The sequence below is a fragment of the Beta vulgaris genome, chromosome 6 (assembly GCF_026745355.1).
Source record: "Beta vulgaris subsp. vulgaris cultivar EL10 chromosome 6, EL10.2, whole genome shotgun sequence".
Classification (NCBI taxonomy): Eukaryota; Viridiplantae; Streptophyta; class Magnoliopsida; order Caryophyllales; family Amaranthaceae; genus Beta; species Beta vulgaris.
In genome coordinates this window covers 64,689,248-64,708,499 of record NC_079207.1, presented here as the reverse complement: position 1 = coordinate 64,708,499, position 19,252 = coordinate 64,689,248, and the positions used below count along the sequence as shown (strand labels likewise).

General features: G+C 38.5%; 2 protein-coding genes across 5 annotated transcripts; both read left to right on the top strand.

Moving 5' to 3' along the window:
- The first annotated feature begins 5,943 nt into the window (after positions 1-5,943).
- Positions 5,944-13,238, top strand: LOC104897453 (hypothetical protein). Of its 4 annotated transcripts, none has more exons than XR_002040325.3 (6): positions 5,944-6,414; positions 7,447-7,810; positions 7,977-8,047; positions 8,928-9,026; positions 9,181-9,332; positions 12,814-13,238. XR_002040325.3 is itself a non-coding variant. In XM_019250427.3 (5 exons), the coding sequence occupies exons 1-5, from the start codon at positions 6,043-6,045 to the stop codon at positions 9,274-9,276; spliced, it is 1,002 nt and encodes a 333-aa protein (XP_019105972.2). In that variant the 5' UTR covers positions 5,944-6,042; the 3' UTR covers positions 9,277-9,543. The 4 variants fall into 4 exon arrangements, 1 of the variants encoding a protein (XP_019105972.2); XR_007275237.2 differs by having other exon boundaries at positions 11,582-12,887; XR_002040326.3 differs by having other exon boundaries at positions 6,226-6,414; positions 7,461-7,810.
- Positions 13,239-14,477: 1,239 nt separating this feature from the next.
- LOC104897452 (hypothetical protein) lies at positions 14,478-18,625 on the top strand. The gene is made up of 7 exons (XM_010684330.3): positions 14,478-14,879; positions 15,545-15,716; positions 15,806-15,855; positions 16,566-16,866; positions 17,559-17,747; positions 17,823-18,005; positions 18,102-18,625. The coding sequence occupies exons 1-7, from the start codon at positions 14,704-14,706 to the stop codon at positions 18,345-18,347; spliced, it is 1,317 nt and encodes a 438-aa protein (XP_010682632.2). The 5' UTR covers positions 14,478-14,703; the 3' UTR covers positions 18,348-18,625.
- The last annotated feature ends 627 nt before the right edge of the window (positions 18,626-19,252 follow it).

Sequence of the window (19,252 nt, the reverse complement as noted above, 5' to 3'; positions counted from 1 at the left end):
AATTTTGGTCTGCTGATGCAACACCTCTTGCTGGGCCATAGCAAACTGAGCATGGTCAGCGGCCGCCGTCACATCGTGGACGAGCTTCTTGTTTTCTTTTCTGAGCTCCTTTGCCCAGTCTTCGGTTATCATGCTGCGAGCAAAAAGCTGAAAACATGAAAGGATAAGGCATGTCAGGACGCTGAAAAAGAAGTAAATAAATGCCAAGTAAAAAACATAAGCGTCTAAAGAGAAAAGGATGTACCTCGGCAGCAAGCTGAGACATGTAACCTACATGTCCAGACGATGCTCCCCTTAACCCCTTAATATAAGGTTCAGGAAAGCACTTGAACAGCTCCGTCTTGAGCTTCTCACGTTCGAACGACATCTTCCAAAAGCTGGAGAAGATTCATCGTCAGAGAGGCTAGGGGAGCCGTCAACAGCTGGACCCTTCCCTTTATCTGAAAGGTTAGACTCGTCAGTACACCTGATGGGAATAACCACGGTCTGTTTGTTGGACGGACTCATCGGACGCCGCCAACCCGTAGTGTTCTAACTACGTTGGAATAGTAAGACTCACCAGAAGAACGGGAAGCTGTCCTATAAGCAGCCGGCATCTGGCCTTCCAGTTGGGCCACTGGCCCAGAGAAGGCGGACCCGTCTACAGCCGCGTCCGGCTGAGAAGATTGTCCTGCATCGTCCAAGACGACAACCTCGTCAGGTTGCGAAGGAGTGGGTTGCTCGGCCGGACCAGTATAGGCCACGAGGGCCCGGGAGTCAACTTCAGTCGGCTCTTCTTTGGCCTCCTCCTTGGCCGGTAGATCGATCACGACCTTTGGAACCGGCCGTGTGGTCTTCTTCTTCTTGGCAGTGAAACCCTTTGCCTTTTTTGAGGGAGGGGCTTCACTGGTGCGCGGCCGTTTCTTCGCTGCGGCTTTTTCGGCCAAAGCCTTGGAGGTTGGGGCATTTTTCTGAAAAGACAAAGATTAGAATACTCTTCAAGGGAGGACATCGTCTGGACACATCTAGACGATCTACTCATCATGATGGCAGACCGTCCAGTCATCATCTGGACGAGTGGTTATTCTACGAAGTAGCTCGGCCAGCACTTGTTGGTGTATACCCATTTGAAGGGCAAACCGTCAAAGTATCAACCTGGACGGGTTGCTCCTCAAATGAATAGCTCGTCCAGCACTATTCTAGACGGACTGCCCCTCGAAGAAGCAAACCGTCAAAGTATCAACCTGGATGGGTTGCTCCTCAAATGAACAGCTCGTCTAATACTATTCTAGACGGACTGCCCCCCGAAGAGACAAACCGTCAAGGAATCAACCTAGACGAGTTGTTTCTTAAGAAGATGGCTCGTCCAGTACTCCCCTGGACGTACTGCTCCTCGAAGAAGCAATCCGTCCTGCAAACACTCTGGACGAATTGCTCCTTGGATAGACGATTCGTCCAGGCTCCATCTTGACGGGTTACCCTCCAAAGAAGCAGATCGGCCAGCTCTCAAAAAAAAAAAAAAAATTAATATACAATATCTTACCAGAGTGTCGGCCCTCTTTTCGGCACCTGATTTACTGTACTCCTTCCATAGAGTGTCCGCAAATCTGGATGAGCTCATGTCTCCTATCCAAGACTTCCTTAGTTTGCTCCTGGCTGAATCTGCAAAAAGGAATGAAACGAGTGTTGGACGAATGATAAACAAGTCCATAAATTTTTACTTAGAAAATTCTTAGTGGATATACCTCTGTCCTCGTCCTGTCGCAGGCCGGCAGCGACTAGGAAGTTATCATGGTAAAATATTTCTTTAAAGGGAATCCAATTGGACGGACCCTTGAAAGAAACATCTTCCATAGTATATTCCGAAATCCGGAAGTACTCCACCATCTCCTCGGCAGAGTTACTCTCCAGTTCCGGATATGAGGCCATCCGTCCAGTGTTCGTGGTTGACCGGCTAAAATACCGAAGGCGGTTTGCCACCGCTTTGCTGGCGCCTGGACGAAGAGGAACTCGCCCTTCCATGAGTGCATCTTGGAAGTCTTATCCCAAGACGTCAAGAATCCTTGACGATTGCACACGCTCAGCCAACTTCCTTCAATGGTCCTAGGGACCTTGGCAACATAATGAATATGGGTAAAAGCGGCCAGAGAAGGGTCCTTTCCTTTAAGTTGCAGACGGCCAGAAAGGTAAGGATGTTTTACCAAGAGTTAGGGGCAAGTTGATTATGTCTTATGCCATAGTAGTGAAGAAGCTGGCTGATGAAAGGGTGAAGGGGAAAGCGCAGGCCGGCATCTAATGCCAAGCGATAAACTGCAAAATGGCAGGGAGGAGCACTGAAAATAGTGTCCTCTCGGCCGGGAAGGACAAAGTGGTAGCCGGGCATGGGCATAGCCACTGAAAAAGGTCTAAGGTCCGAACCTAATCGTCCCAGCCAAGTGTTATCGGCCAGGATAAACCTAGGGTCAGAAAGGGGACCTAGCCGCCGTCTTATTTCAGACGAAGTGGTTGACGGCTCCTCTGAGCCACTAGCGGGGTTAGAGGAGCTAGCCGTCCTCGGCTCATCTGAAACCGTCCTGTGCATGGACGGGCTGGATTCTGGGGAGTCCCTGATTTCCGGTTCCTCCTCGGCATGCTCAGGAGAAGGAGTTTGATTGGCAGGACGAGCGCTTTGGGTCTCTCGTTCCCCTTCGGCAGGAATTCGCCCAGTGGATTCCTCCCTTTCGAGCTAGAGGCCGGCATGGTAACCCCTCTTCTGATGCGAGCCGTTTGCTTGACGCGCGCCAGATTACCCTGCAAGGTAAAGACTGGGTCATCTGACTTTGCCGTCCATGGCTAAAGAAAAAGAATGCATGCCCGGCCGAGATAGGACCAACTCTAGAAGATGCCGAGGAAGTTAGGCCCTCTGTTCTAGGGTTAGCACCAACCCTTGAGCGGCCGGAATTGTTCGAGGAAGAGGACGAATCCATTTTCTTAAAATATGTGTGCAAACAAGAAAAAGAGTTGAGAATATACCTGTAGAAGAAAGTTCGGACGAGCGTCAAAGATGACTTGAGGCCTCGGACGAGCAAAGTAAGAACTTGGACGGGAGTTGTTCTTCTCTCTAAAAGTTCAGTAAAAATCTGCAGAGTCTCTCTCTCTAGAAAATTTCTCAGCGATGTTAAAATGATTTAGGAGCGACTAAGGCACATATTTATAGAGGGGTGAAAATGACCTCCTCATCCGGTGAAAAGTAACCGTTATGCCTAGGGTTGACCTATGGAGACCGGCAAAATCGCGCCTCTTTTTTGAATGAAGGGGAAGGGCAGTTCCAGGTCGGTTAAAAGAGGAAGATTAACCGTCTTGGCGCCTAAAAGATAATAACTCCCTCTTTTAAGGGGCAAATGTTGTAGCCTAAAAAATCAACGGCTATCGTGCTGACACGTGGCCCATCGGAGCCCTACATGTGGCATACATGCAGAGAGGTAAAAGTACAAAGGGTCTGGAAGTGGTAGGCCTAAAAGTACGTTTCTCTGAAGAAAGTGTACTAGAGGCTCCTCTTCTGGCCCCAAAAATCGTACTTAGGCCCAGTAAAAATGATCTACACCTTTTTATGACAGTGAGGTGTGCTGACCAACCAATTACTGCCACGTGTCCCGCTACTTTGATTAGCCAATCAGATGCTCCCAAATTAGGGTGACATCAAGGCACAACAGTCATTTCAAACAGTATAAATAGTCCTTGATTTCAGGGTGAAAGGTACGTTTTTCAGAGCATAGTACTGTTACTCTGTCATAAATTCTTCTCTCTCTCTCTCTCTACTTTCTCTCTCTAAAAGTTCCTTTACATCCCTTACATCTGACTTAAGCTTCGGAGGGGGAAATACCACCCAAACCTCCGGGGTGGGTCCCTTTTGTGCAGGTTGCTGGTCAGGAGTTTGCTTCGGGATTTGAATCAATCATTGTTGCACAAGTCTCCAATTTTAAGAACTCATCTTTGGGAGTGTGATATAAGTTTGCTAGTTTTACACAGCATAACACCTCCAATTTTAATCCCTTGAACAATTTGAGTACCACAAGCATTAACAAATATACACTCAGAAAAGAGATGGACCAGCAGCAGCAAAATCAAGTGGAGTATATTCTCACTATGTAAAGAGAAGAGAGATATAATTAAAAAGTAGGACCCTTGTTATAGGAGAGAGAAAATATTATAAAAAAACATTACAATTAAGGTAAAATTTCCAAATAAGGGAGACATTGAAAAAAAAAAAAAAGAATTTGACATGAAGAAAAAATATTATCAATAATAAGTCATAAGCTAGCATATGATAATTAAGATACGAAAAATACACATTTAGCAAAGCACAACAATTTCCACAATAGAACCAATTAATTTTAATCAAAAACAACCCCAACGCTTCAAGCTTGACGCGAGTAGTATTTCGATGTCTTTGCGTGCATCTTTTCAAGTGAAGACCTTCATAATTATTTGAGTAACCAATTGCTGGAAAAATCTAAACGTTTATGGATCATGATCTTCCTACAAATTATTAAAACCGTGAACAGAAAAAAAAAACCCATACAAAGATAAGAAGCAACACACTAATGACGAGGTGAAAAACTCTCACAGATGGAGATAACAAAAGAAAAGAAAGTAGTAAAGAAGACAATAACCCTAAAAACTAAGGAAAAGGGTCGGACGTAGTCTAATTTCTGAAGAAATTAAGTGATTTCGGGCTTAAGAGGCCAAGAAATTGAAAAATCTAGAAGGAGAATCGGTGAGGGAGAGAATAAGGGAGGCGGCAGTGAGATTATGATAATTACGAAGCATTTTAATTAAAAAGAATGAATGAAGTATTAATTTGTAAGTTGTAAGCTTACAAATTCCATCCATTTGATGTACTTAACGCAAAATTATTTTTCATTATCTTCTAAGTATTATAAGTTTATAACTTTTAATCATAACCCATACAAAAAAGACGAAGTTCCTAATCATAAATTATTTTATGAAAGTTAGGTCTAAAAGAACTCTCAACCCGAAGCAGAGATATTAAGCATGGCAATCCGACTTGCGTGGACCCGGTTCACACTAAAAATAGTATGGACCAGGCCCAGGCACGTGACCCGTTATATCACTTTAACACACACTATATCATTTTAACATACACTATATCATTATAACATACACTATATCACTTTAACACACCCTATATCACTTTAACATACACTATATCACTTTAACATACACTATATCATTGTAACATACACTATATCATTTTAAACACACTAACACTATATCACTTTAACACACCCTATATCACTTTAACATACACTATATCACTTTAACTTACACTATATCATTGTAACATACACTATATCATTTTAACACACATTATATCACTTTAACATACACTATATCACTTTAACATACACTATATCATTTTAACATACACTATATCATTATAACATACACTATATCACGGTAACATACACTATATCATATCAATATACACTATCATAAACTCACATGATATGGATCGGGTGCATACTAATTAGTGTGCACCGGGTTCATATTAGTTTTTTTATAAGCATGGTTGCTAATACAATCTCACTTTACTAAACATAATCCCATAAAATATCTAAAATTCTCTTTTTTATTTCATAATTCATTTCTCTTTCTAACTACTACTCTTTCCATTCTTGCACTTCGTATGTGATCCAAATTGGGGCTGGTGTATTCCAATTATGCATAATTATTCTTAATTCGTTCAGTTTCTGAAACTTTTTTTAAGTATTTAGTAAAGTGACTAAGTAAGGGCGCGTATAATAACATCATATCAAAACCTTATTATTTTTTATACACCGTGCTACTATATTGCCGCAATTTTACTTTAATTCAGTTCAATTCAGCCGGAAACAACTAGACACAAGTCAGATTTATCTATTTGAGTGGTGTGCATAGTGGCATCAGCCCACATATACCATAGTTACTGTTTCAATTTAACGAAAGCACCAAAACGATATCACCAATTCACCATTCACCATTCACCACTCATAACAACTCGTGATTGCTTGGCAGTGGGAAATGAATATGGCAACCACAATAAGGCCACTCTCGGTGGCACCGCCAACCACAGGAGCAATTTTCCGCCCACACTTCAACTTCAATGGTGGTTGTTTCAAAATCACAAGCAGGAAGAACAATAACACTATTTGTCAGCATCATCGTCGTCGTCGTCATCATCATCAGCTACAGCAGCAGCAAAATGATGAACTGAAGTTGAATTTTGGAGAAATCATCCGAATAAGCAATTTTAATAGAGCGGAATTCGGAGCAATCAAAATCGGTAAATTAGGCCAGAAATTGAGCTGCAAAGCTATGGAACAAACTCAAAGTACAAGCGTTTATCAAGGTGCATATGGTCCTTGGACTGTTGAATCCGACGACATTCGTGAGGTTTTCTCTCCCCTCTTTCTCTCTCTTTTGCATTCATTCATCCAATTGACCATTTCTCTTTATTTGATTATTTTGATACAAACAATTTGTCCATTCTTTTGGACTGAATTAATGAAAATTCAGTTAATTTAGCTTCCTCTCACAGTTTTCATTCACACTTCACATAATTTAAGTTCAGTTCGGACAAATTCAATTTAGCTCATAAAAATTCAGTTGAGTTCGGTTCAGTTGAGACGAATTCAGTTGAGTTCAGACAAATTCAGTTGAGTTCGGTCCAAAAGAACAAAGCCTAAGAAGAGCACCATATGAATGAGTTTTTCACCTAATTCAGAACCGTTCGATGTATTTTTGTTGTTATCATCATAAAAAGTAGTATATCTAATAAAAAGTAGTGCATTTAATCAATAAAGAAGAATATTGGAACCAAAAAAGTAATTGTGATAATTTACCTATAATCAGGTCGTATGTTGGGTTTTTATATCATACTTCTCTATATGAACATATATATATATATTACCTTTTGTAGTATATATACAGTATACTACTGCTTTTGTTGAATATACCTCCAAAAAAAAAAATTCAGATTGGTTTTGATTCTGCATTTCTTTTATTTTCACTTAGCAATTGAGGAGAAATGCTTTTTTTAAAAGCCGTTTCGGACATTTTTTGTTTGAAACTAGTTTTGGTGATATATTAAGGAAAAACAATAGTATATTTATTACAAAATGTTTGTAGCAATTGAGCAATGAATAGTAATAGTTAGCGGTTTGCCGGATTTACTGGTGAATTGGGATGCTCTTTCTCCTCTTGAGAAATTCTCCTTTTAGTACCTTGTACCTTGATCAACTTCAGAGAGAGGAATTTTTTGTAAAACTGTGTCCCCTAATAGATATTCAAACTGATGTGGGACGTAGGAAGTAATATTCTCTTATTTAAAAGTGAGATTTCAAGTATCAGGTTTGCATGATTTGGTTTAATGTCATGTCTGAGGCTTGATGGCAAACCTCTTGATGCTGGTATGTTATTCCAAAGGTGATTTTATATAGGTCTGGGCTTGTGACGGCTGCTCTCTCCTTTGTCCTCGCCTCTTCAACGACTTTTTTGCCTGGCAACTCTTTGTTAAGCGACGCCCTTGGGCATAATCTTGACCTGTTCTATCTATTGGGATCAGCTGGACTGGGTTTGTCATTATTTTTGATTCACATCTATGTAACTGAAATTAAGCGCACCCTGCAAGCACTCTGGGCCTTGGGCATCATCGGTTCTTTGGTTACTTATGCAGCCCTTGCTCAACCAGCTGGTGAGGGCTTGGTGCAATATGTTGTTGATAATCCGAATGCAGTCTGGCTTGTGGGTCCGGTTTTTGCTGCTCTCACAGGACTGGTTTTCAAGGAAGGTAAGTTTATAAGTGGCTAAATTCTCCATCATATTCTTTCTATTTCGAATTTATAAATGGCAACAATTATTTCTCATGATGACTGTTCTCATCTTGTTTCCTATGCCATTGAGTATGTCTTCTTTAATCATTGATATCCCAACTGTATTGTTTTTTTTCAAAATAGGTCTTTGCTATGGGAAGTTGGAAGCTGCTGTCCTTGCGATCATAATACCTACATGTCTTCTTGGCCACCTGGTACTACTCTTGCAAGTGAACTTAGCTATATATAACTGATATCTTTTTTTACCAAAGCAAAGATAAACTACCCCTGGAGTAAATTATGATTCTATCACATGTTTTGCTGGTGTGGATTATGGTCCCCAAAACTAGATAGTAGCCCTGCTGGTATCTCATGCTTGATGTTTTTGTAATTATTACCTGAAATATTTTATGTTCCTCCATTTTGAGATCTTGTTTTTGAAACTTTTACCTGCTATAAAGCCATAGTCTAAGGATGTAACTTAACTTCTCTGAAGATACCTTAAGTTTAGATTAAAGTAACAATTGCCTTTGCTTTGTGAAATTGATCGGTTTCCTTGTACTTCTGCAAATAGATCTATTTGTCAAATTATTGAAGTTATGCGATAAGGACCACCAAAGAATTAAATTACCTGCTTGAAAAATATTTATACTTCCGCAATTTACATCATCTCTCCAGCTATATTGTTGTGATACAATGTTCTGATTCTCATTCAAATGACTAGAACAAAATAATGTTGTGCAGTTTTTGAGAAATGTACAAGGATATATTCCCATATTTGTCTGTTATGCTCCCTCCATTTGCAAATTCTTGTTCCACTTCCTATTTCAAGGTGTCCAATGTACATCCTTGACTATTAATATCTTTAGTTCCTTATTGAAATTTAACAAATAAAAATTCGAAAAATGCACATCAAAGCGATTTTGCGGTCAAAATTCACAAACTTTGACCTTGGAAAAAGAAGTTAAACAAGTACTTGCAAACAGAGGGAGTATTTTGTTGTATATTTTGTGGTCCTCAGCTAAGAGTTAGATGCCTAGTTGCTTTCTTTATATTAAATCTGGGCCTTAACGAACTTGATATGACTTGAATCAGAGTGGCTTAATGGATGATGTAGTGAAATCGAGTCTTCTAGGTGTGTGGATGGTGCTCTTTATTATTTTTGCTGGAAGAAAGTTCACTCAGCCTATAAAGGTACATACTACATAGCTTGTCTTACGTGGAATTTTGATAATCCTTTTCGTTTCTTTCCTCGTATGTATCACTCTTGAGTTCTTCGTTCTATTATATTTTAGTTTGAGATGATGTGCACTATTGACGTGGTTATTCCATTGTTCTGTACTTGAAGGATGACATAGGTGACAAGTCTGTGTTCATGTTTAATGCTCTTCCGGAAGAGGAGAAGGCAGCTTTTCTTGAGAAGCTTGAGCAGAAAAGGCTTTAGACCAAGTCTGCCTAGAGACCCCCATTCCTGAGCAAAATAATCTTATGAAAATTATTGTAAGTTGTTTCAACCATAGCCTCAGCATGCTATTATAAATTTTCCACTAAATTTGAACGTGGTGTCATCAGTTCATCACCTTGCTGTTGGAAATCATTATTTTTCTGCAGAAAATAAGTCAGTGATTGTGTTACTTTTACATGTTACCCTTAATATGTTACTTGTTCTCTTGTATATAAAGATGCTAAAACAATGGCCTTCTTGCTTTTTTTTTTTAACCCAAATTGTTGCAAATTTGTTGAGTTTGAGCTACAGAAACAAAGATTTTACTGATTTCTGAATCCCCCTGATTATAGTGCTTGGCTGCTTTCTCCGTGGAAGAAGCTTTAGTGACAAATTCGATTTTTCATTCCAGCTGCACTTGCTTAAAGAGCAATCAGCCATGCACAAGTATAGGGCTCAGAGGCACATCACATACAATTCATGAAACCAACCAATTCCTGATCCCATCGTTTATAATTCCTATTAGAGAAGAAAATATTTCTCCAGTTTTGTTGCAGTGATTGTTTTTTTAGTTTCCTTTTTCCCTGTAGATATGCACAACAAGATTGCCAAAGCCTTAATCCCAAAAGGCTGGTTCAGCTGCATGGACATTGAACCATTAAATTATCTACTCTGGTGACCACAAAGATCCTCGTCCTCTATTCATTTTTGTCTAGTGCTATATACTTTATAATTTAATTATCTTCAAATCATTTTTTAACTTTCTCCATCCAAGTCATCTTTGATCTCCTTTGGCTTCTTCTAAATTCTCCATAAACCGAAATCTCTGCTTTCCTTACCGGTGTTGTCGTGCATCTTCTGGTCGGGATTGCATGGCTTTTCCCCATAGATATGTAAGAAAAAAATTAGCAAACAGCTCTTATAACTTCTTACTGAAACTATTTTGCATCCTTCACCTCCCCAGGATCATTCTGTTAAGTAGATGGCATTTCACCTCCAACGATTGATGCTTATGAATTAGACCCCGGTTTCTAACACTATGTCAAACCTTTTCTCTCCTCTTTCTGCTTTCGCCATTTTGGTGAAAGAGCACGGATTTTCTTTTTGTCCTCTTTTGTTCCCTTCTTTTAACAGATGTTATTTAAACAACTACAACCACCATCATCACCACCAGTAGTATGGTAGTAAAAGTACATATAGCTCAAAGGAATACATTGGAAAGGGTATACAAATACAATTGGGCAACTATATCGGTGACACATGTAGAAATATAGATCCACTTGATGGAAAAAGAAGAGAAAGACCAAAAGACATGTACATTGCAGCCAGAGACAATATTTTACTAGGGTACTTCTACGTTACTTAGACTCGACTAGAAGTGTTTAGACGTAGGCAATGTGTGCCCGTATCATACACAACTATCTTATGAATTTTTTGCAAGATTTTGGTCTAAAATGAAGTGTCTAAGTTCATATCCTTGCTTGAATGTTGAGTATCCAACATAGTGCTTAAGGTGAAATGAAGAGTCGAAGTAACATAAGGGTACTTTGAGAGCTAAGACCAAGGGAACGAGTGAGGGAGATAAGGACAAAGAAGCAAAACTTTTTTATCTGGTTCCCTCCTTATGCTCTTAATGTCAACAAACAGAACCACTGATCCTCGCATGCCATAAATTCCAATCAAAGATCATATCTTCTGTGATTTCTAGATGGGCCAAGTCCAACTAATTGCCTCCACCGAATTATTTATAGGTCTACTCTTATAGCACCCTAACATGATCTTTTCACATCTCTTTATTTCTCATTGGGATGCCTCTTAGCATGACCAAATCATCTAAGCCTTTCCTCTTGAGGCAACCCCTACATAAGGTTGGTGATTTTAGTTAATGGGTGTGTTTTGTTTTTGGTTCAGTGTTGATTCTGGGTTAGTTTGCTTGTGATGGGTCCGAGCTTTCCTCAGAAATTCCCTGTCAGGTTTAGGTTGTTTGTCCTATTGTGTCAAATGTTATCAACCAATCTCCACCTTTCCTCTCAATCTCTTCATTCTTGATTTTATGTTTTCTACTAGGGATCTATATCCTCACAAGATTGCAATAGCTTTTACAATCATATAGAGTGGGCTGTTGGGCAGTTTTGTTTGCAAATTTTGTCTTTAATAATTGGTATCTGCTGAGTGAAATCAGTATGTGTCTCTCATGTCTCTGATTCGAGCATCGGACTTCTTATATGTATGTCGTTTGATGAGGATCTGATATTATCATATTGAGATCTACACTACACATCATCCAATTATGAAAATTTCGTAGATCTTAGGTTGCCTATGACAGCATAGAAGAGAGATAGAATCTCACACTGATCCAAGCTTGCTGTTTCTGAGAGAAGTCTGATACATTACGGGAGCAAGGAGGGGACTTTAATATGTCATACCACGGATCCTATTGTGACATCTCTTTCTGCACCTTTTGATCGTGAAGCCTCCCAATCACAGTTTCTTGGCGGAGAACTGTCTGGAGAATGGCCAAGCTTTTAATATTTGGATCAACTGGATATTTATGCTTTGTTTCAGATGATGATGTAGGGGTTTCTGCTATGTAATTCAGGTTGTTTACCGATGACTGTCGTGTTTTCCCTCCGTCATTTGGCGGTTAACTTACCTTTTCATAGAATGACTTAGCAATGTCAGGTCCTCTCCCTTGATTTTGAACTCTCTTTGCATCTTGCGAACAAGAGAGCGACAATGATACTCTTCATTATTGGAAATTAAATTTACTAGTAGCTCAAGTTTGGCCAATTATCTGTCACATTTGGATTTTCTCCTGGAACGTGTAGCTTATATTCACAATCTGAATTTCCAATTACGACTACTGTTGTCTCAACTCTCAAGGTTTCTCAATATATAATGTACTTTATGACCTTAGGAGTCCGCAACTTTATGTTGCATATGGGAGTACTTAAAGGGTGTTGCCCTGAGCACTGATGCATCCAAATGTGCATCACGACACATGCCAAAGTTTGGTGAATGTAAAGCGTGTGCGTCAGGTGTTGTGACAAGCCTTATGGAAGTATGTTGTAGGATAATTCCTATCTAGACAAAGTCATTGTGTAAAAGAAACAAAGTAAAGTTAATCTTGCTACATAAAGAACAATATGGCATTTTATTGTGTCATAGAGAAGTCAAGATTGTAACTTCAATCACCTCGAGGCAATAGTCGAGGGGTAAGGGGCGAAAACATAGAAGATTTGCAGGGGTGAGGGTCGAGTACTCAAACGTATTCACAAAGTTTTTGAAATTAGCCGTAGCTCGTTTCAAACGAACTAAAGCCTAGTTGAGTTGAATTGAGTTTGGAACTTTCATTCAAAAAATGGTCTAATTTCTCGAAAATTAGACTACAATAGACCCTTTTCCTTAGCTTTTAGGATTATTCTCTTCTTACAATATTTCTTTTCGTCTTGCTCTGTCTATTTATGAAAGTTTTTTTTTACCCATTTCTATGGGTTTTTTATTCTCATCATTGGTGCGATATTTTTGTATCTTCAGGTGATAATAATTGAGAAGGTGATATGGATTTAAAAGGGTTTAGAATTTTTCATCAATTCTTCGATCAAAACAATTATACATAAAATCAGATTGTGAAGGTCTCCACTTGAAAAGATGCAAAGACATTGAAGTACATGAGGCTCATCCGCGCATCAGGCTTGGAGCGATGAAGTTAGAGTGGTGCTCGAATGCTTAAAATTAAATGCTTTTATTATGAAAAGTGTGTAATAGTCTTTTTTTTTTTTTTGTTTTACAAATCTTGAAAATCATTGTAGATATTGTATAGATATTCTTCTCCCCACCAAAACGAAAAAGCTATTAAGGTTTAAGAATTTGTAGAGAGATTAAACATTGGTTATATATGTATACTTATTTGTAATAAAAATCAACTTATTAGATATGTATAATAGCTTGATTTTACAAAATGTCTATAAAGATTTCAAATGTTACTCCATATCCCATTATATTCCCACTTTTTCTATTTAAAATTCTATGGTGAATCTCAAAATCCTTCAAATTTTTGAGATTCGGGGTAATGTTGGAAAGTGTGTAATGATCTGCACTTAACCATAGATTGTTTGATTGGAAAGAAAAACAAAAGACAAATTTAGGCTTTAAAATCTTATATATTGTAGCAATTCTTCAGCTCAAAACCCTAAAGTGGTCAGATTTGAAGCATATAAATATCCAGAATAATCAAAATCAAAAGAGAGGAAAGTGAATATCTTAACATGTTGATAGAGAGAGCTTAACATATTTTTGGTCAAGAGACAATGGGTATAATTAACATTGTTTATCTCAATAAAAAAAATATTTTAATTCCTCAGGTAACTTATATTCAAGTTAAACATTCCGTTCATAATATAAGTCAAATCAAATAAGGATAACTCATTTTCTCTCCACTAAATACAAACACATGTATCAATTCAGACGCTTGGATTAGTTCTATGTCAACATTTATAGGGTACGATTGAAACAAATCAAGCCTACTAGATTTGGCTCAAATCATTTCGGATTTGTTCGATTCAACCCAATCCATCCCAAATAGTTATACCGGATCAGTATCAGTCAATTTCATAAGTCAAGTTAATTACAAACACAATAACACCTCTATACACATGTACTCCCTCCGTCCCATAATATAGTGCTTGTTTCTTTTTTCACGGTCTCCAAAACGTAACTTTGACCTTTAATATATTCAATTCCTTATTAATAAAAAATATAAAAAGTTGATATTATGAAGCTACACATTGAGACGAAACTAACAAGATCCTACATGAATATGTTTTTTTATATATACAAATGAGAATATTCGGTCAAAGATTTTAAAGTTTGACCACCAAAAATGAAATAGGCACTATATTATGGGACGGAGGGAGTATTAAAAAGTCAAAACTTGGTCCATCTAAAGTTGATAACCCGGTCTAAAAATGCAAATATCCAAGATCCAACGTACTACCTTGTGTGCACAAACCTACAAGTAAGGCTAACAATCACATCAAATTGAGTCGAATTCGTGTTCGAATCGATAATAATAAGGTGCATCACGAAAATAATACTAATGTGAATTGAAGCTTTATTCCATGAATGTGTAATACCCATTTTAGCCTCCACTTCACCTACCCACCCCTCACCCACCCCGTCAATTCACCAAAGAGCCAATATTGTCTGCTTGTTCAAGCCTTCAAAGTTCAACATATACCAATACTCAAAAACTCATTAAAATCAACTTCTCTTCACCAATTTGTATTTCTTATATTCATCATCATCATCATCATCATCATCATCCTCATCCTCTACAACCCTAACTTACCTCATTCTTCTCCTTTTCCTCTGATAGTTGTACTGTGTGCACTTTATTCAAAAAAAAAATAGTAAAAAGAAGTTGAAATGACGACAATATCAAAGATTTCGAATCCGATCGCAGCGAGTTCATCTTCACCATCTTTAGACTGGACGAACACCAAATCTTCTTTTTCTCAGCTAACAAGGAGATCTCTTAAATCCAACTTCGCTTCATCTCGCTTATCTTTACCTACCAACCGCGCTTCTTCATTCCCTTTCCTGTAATCTTCTCTATCCTTTTTTTTATTTTTTTTATTCGGTAATTTACTAGTCCAAGCAGGCTCAATCCTTATGAGTTAGGGGGTAAGAAGGGGATCACGCATAAAGAAACTTTAAAAAGTAAATATCCACACAAACGCCTCAAATATGAAGTTGATGAGAGTCGAACTCCCGTGTTGGGAGATGGGAGCTCTAACCATTGGACTCCCACCTGATTCCGCTTTTTTTTTCTTTATGCACCATGCTCTATCATTTTTTTTTAAAAAAAAACAAAAACATTCTAGTATTAATATTGCTATTATTTTTTACTATTTGATTTATTGGATCTAATCAATCTTGGAGAAAAGAGTTCATTCCTTATATATTCGGGTGTACTATGTGCATGTATAACTAATATTTGCTCATTTGAAACTGTCTTTTAGAGCAAGTGTTAGTTCATTTGTATGATTTCAAATGAGTAACGAGCAAAAGAAGGATAGTTTTTGGTGTACCATGCTCACAATATACTCAGTTGTATGATAAATATGATAGTATGTCTTAATATTAGTAACATTTATTTAGAAAAGGTCACTTGATGTACAAAATTTGTGCTATCTCTGAGATGAACTGGCGCTCGTTCTATATTGACATGAAATGATGTAATAATGAAAATTTAAAATGGTTGCAGTGTGAAATGCGCACAATCTAGTGGAAATGGGAGCCCGATAAAGAGGACAACTTTGCATGATCTTTATGAGAAGCAAGGGCAGAGTCCTTGGTATGATAATCTATGCAGACCTGTCACTGATTTGCTCCCTTTGATTGCTAGTGGTGTTAGAGGTGTCACGAGCAACCCTGCGGTATATTTTCGTTTTGCGAATACAGTCCGCCATTTATGGCTCCACTGTTCGTATTCGACCTTGCTCAATTTTTCTTTTCTTGTTTGCAGATTTTTCAGAAAGCTATATCCTCTTCAGATGCTTACAATGATCAATTCAGGTATTTGTACTAGTACAATATACTTACCTACATCTTACTGTACTCTTTTTGGTTCTATATGTTTTGGTATGCAGTTTTAGGAGGATGATAGACAAGGTAAACGGATTAATTCTTTGATAAAATTTGTAGTAACACGGAGTAATAACCTACTCACTCGTTTTACGGTGTTAAACATTTTATTGTTAAACCTGCATTGATTCAGGTATAGGTTTTGTACTAGTACGACCTACATCATCCTGGATTTTATTTTGGTTCTAAATTTGGCACGCAGTTTTAGGAGGATGATAGACAAGGTAGACGGATGAAATCTTCCGATAAAATGGTAGTAACACATAATAACCTAATCACTCCTTTTACGGTGTTAAACATTTTAGTAGTTAAACCTACATTGATTTAGGTATAAGTAATGTACTAGTATGGCCTACATCATCCTGGATTTTGTTTTGGTTTTGATTTTGGCACGCCGTTTTAGGAGGACGTTAGACAAGGTAGACGGATGAATTCTTTAATAAAATTGTAGTAATACGCAATAACCTAATCACTCCTTTTGCAGTGTTAAAGCATTTCAGTAGTTAAACCTACATCATACTTTGTTAAACCCACAGATATTTACAATAAGGCAGAGTAGATTGTGTAGTTTGTTTTGTTAAATTTCATCACTTTGTTTTGTTGGGTCCTTTGTTTGATCTTGGTATTAAATTTGTATGCAGGGAGCTTATAAAGTCCGGAAAAGACATTGAGAGTGCTTACTGGGAGCTGGTAATCAAGGACATTCAAGATGCATCCAAACTTTTTGAGCCAATATATGATCAAACTGATGCAGGTGATGGTTACGTCTCTGTTGAAGTTTCTCCGAGACTTGCGGATGACACTGAGGGTACTATAGAGGCTGCTAAGTGGCTTCATAAAGTGGTCAATCGCCCTAATGTTTACATAAAGATTCCGGCGACTGCTCCCTGCATCCCTTCGATCAAGGAAACTATTGCCAACGGTATAAGTGTCAATGTTACTGTAAGTCACCTTCTCTATACAATTTATATTGGCTATCAGATTAATTTACTGTGGAAACAAATAGCACAGATAGCATTTGACAACCTGGCTCCTATGTACTATTAGCGTATTTTATCATGTTCTTTCATTTATCATTAATGCTGGATCTCTACCATTGGGGGATGTTTATATGCGAGACTGCTGCTGCACTATGTTGTTACTTTTTAGCTTCCGCCTTCCATGCGTTGCTCAAGCTTCAGAAGAGTTAGGGATTAGCTTCAAAGCTGCTACTATTGCACCTCACCCCCCCCCCCTTCTCCCAAGTCCCAACCCAAAAATAAAAATAAAGATTTGTGGGATATTTGGTGGTGGTTGAACTGGTAGTGTTAATATCCCAACTTCAGATTCAATACCTTTTTGAGAAAAACAAAGGATTTTCTGCGGACTGTTGATCTACTGAATGCTGAATGCTGATACTTAGGTGGTTATTTCGGTATGAGATACAATCAATGGCTGGCACTTGTATGTCTGTGTATGTGTATGGTTTTGTTAGTTTTTCTCTGGCTTGCACTTAAGCATTGCCTGATTATTGAACTGATTTGAGGTAGGTGGCTAGTTGTATGTCGTGCGTGAGGACCAGAGTTTACATTTATGTTGTGAATATCATCGAGTATCATTGCATACTAACTCTGAGCTTCTGTGTGAATGCACAGCTCATTTTCTCTCTTTCAAGGTATGAGGCTGTGATGGATGCGTACTTAGATGGGTTGGAGGCTTCTGGTCTCAGTGATCTTTCCAGAGTGACCAGTGTGGCTTCCTTTTTTGTCAGTAGGGTTGACTCCCTAATTGACAAGTTGCTTGAAAAGATAGGAACCCCTGAAGCTCTTGATCTCCGTGGGAAGGTAACATGATTTCCCACAATGCCATTAGATTGAGAAAAAATACAACCCACTCACTAATATGACTTGCTAATGTAGGCGGCTGTGGCTCAAGCAATTTTGGCATACCAACTTTATCAAAAGAAATTTTCTGGTCCCAGATGGGAAGCATTGGTTAAAAAAGGCGCGAAGAAGCAAAGGGTATTGTGGGCCTCTACAAGTGTTAAGAATCCATCCTACCCGGACACCCTCTATGTTGATCCTTTGATTGGACCTGACTCTGTAAGTTTATCGCATTGAGGATTCTCTTCAGACAATTTGAAGTGACTGGGGGCGTAGAAAATGTTGAAAGGGCTCATACTGTGTGTGTTTTTGCAGGTTTCAACCATGCCTGATCAGGCCCTTCAAGCTTTTATTGACCATGGGACGGTCTCAAGGACAATAGACGCAAATTTCTCTGAGGCAGAAGGCATTTATAGTGCGCTCGAGAAGTTGGGAATTGATTGGAACCAAGTGGGTTCTCAGCTGGAAATCGAAGGAGTAGATTCTTTCAAGAAGAGTTTTGACAGCCTGCTTGATACCTTGCAAGAGAAAGCCAACTCCCTGAATTTAGTTAACCAATGAATGCCCCGTGGTGTGTTAGAAAAAAGAGTGAATCGTTTTCAATTTTTGCTGTAGACTTGAATAAAAGTGGCTGGCTCGTGAACTACTAGTAAATTTGCTTATAAGCTTTTCCTGTACTGCTATTAGAATGGATTTACTCAGTTGTGTCATCGCATTCGCTTCAGACCGGCTGTTTCGATTTCATATGATCATTTTAAGGCCAAACTGCGGCTGAAAAGTTTCCTGATGTAAAAAGTTTGAGATAAAATCCATGGACTATGATCCAAATATTCAAGTTATTGTAGTTGTAAATTTTATGTATTTTTTACGAAACAGAACACCCTTACAAATGAGACCTGGCAAGTTCAAGGCTTCTTTTACCCCAACCCAACCCCTTCCCCCTCTATTTTCTGTCAGCTGTGCCATGAGCATGACCCTGAGGATGTCATAACTCATAACCTGTTAATCACAATACACAGCAATGGCTCTTTCGGCAGGCATGGCAAATGAAATACGAAATACTGTATGTTAAAGAATTGCCTGCCATGAGTACTGCATCTGCTTGTGGGTAAACTCCTGCAAGGAGCACCACGATAGGCCAACATATCAGCTGCTGAAATTTTATCCCTCCAAATAATTGGCTAGGTGACTATTACTTCTTAAGAAAAATGGTGCAGTTTAAGAATTGATATTAATGTCATCAGTCATGCAAAGATTATTGCTTGTTCTCAGTAGGCCAGCCATGCCTTTCACATTTATTTCTATGCACGTTATAGTCAAACTGTGGCTAGACCTGACAAGGCTAATTCATAATCAAATTCTGATATGAAAACATAGATAATAAATATTGTGAAAGTTAGGGAGTACAATCTCTGTCAACCATCAACTACCCAACCTTCATACCTTAACATTAATGTAAATGATCT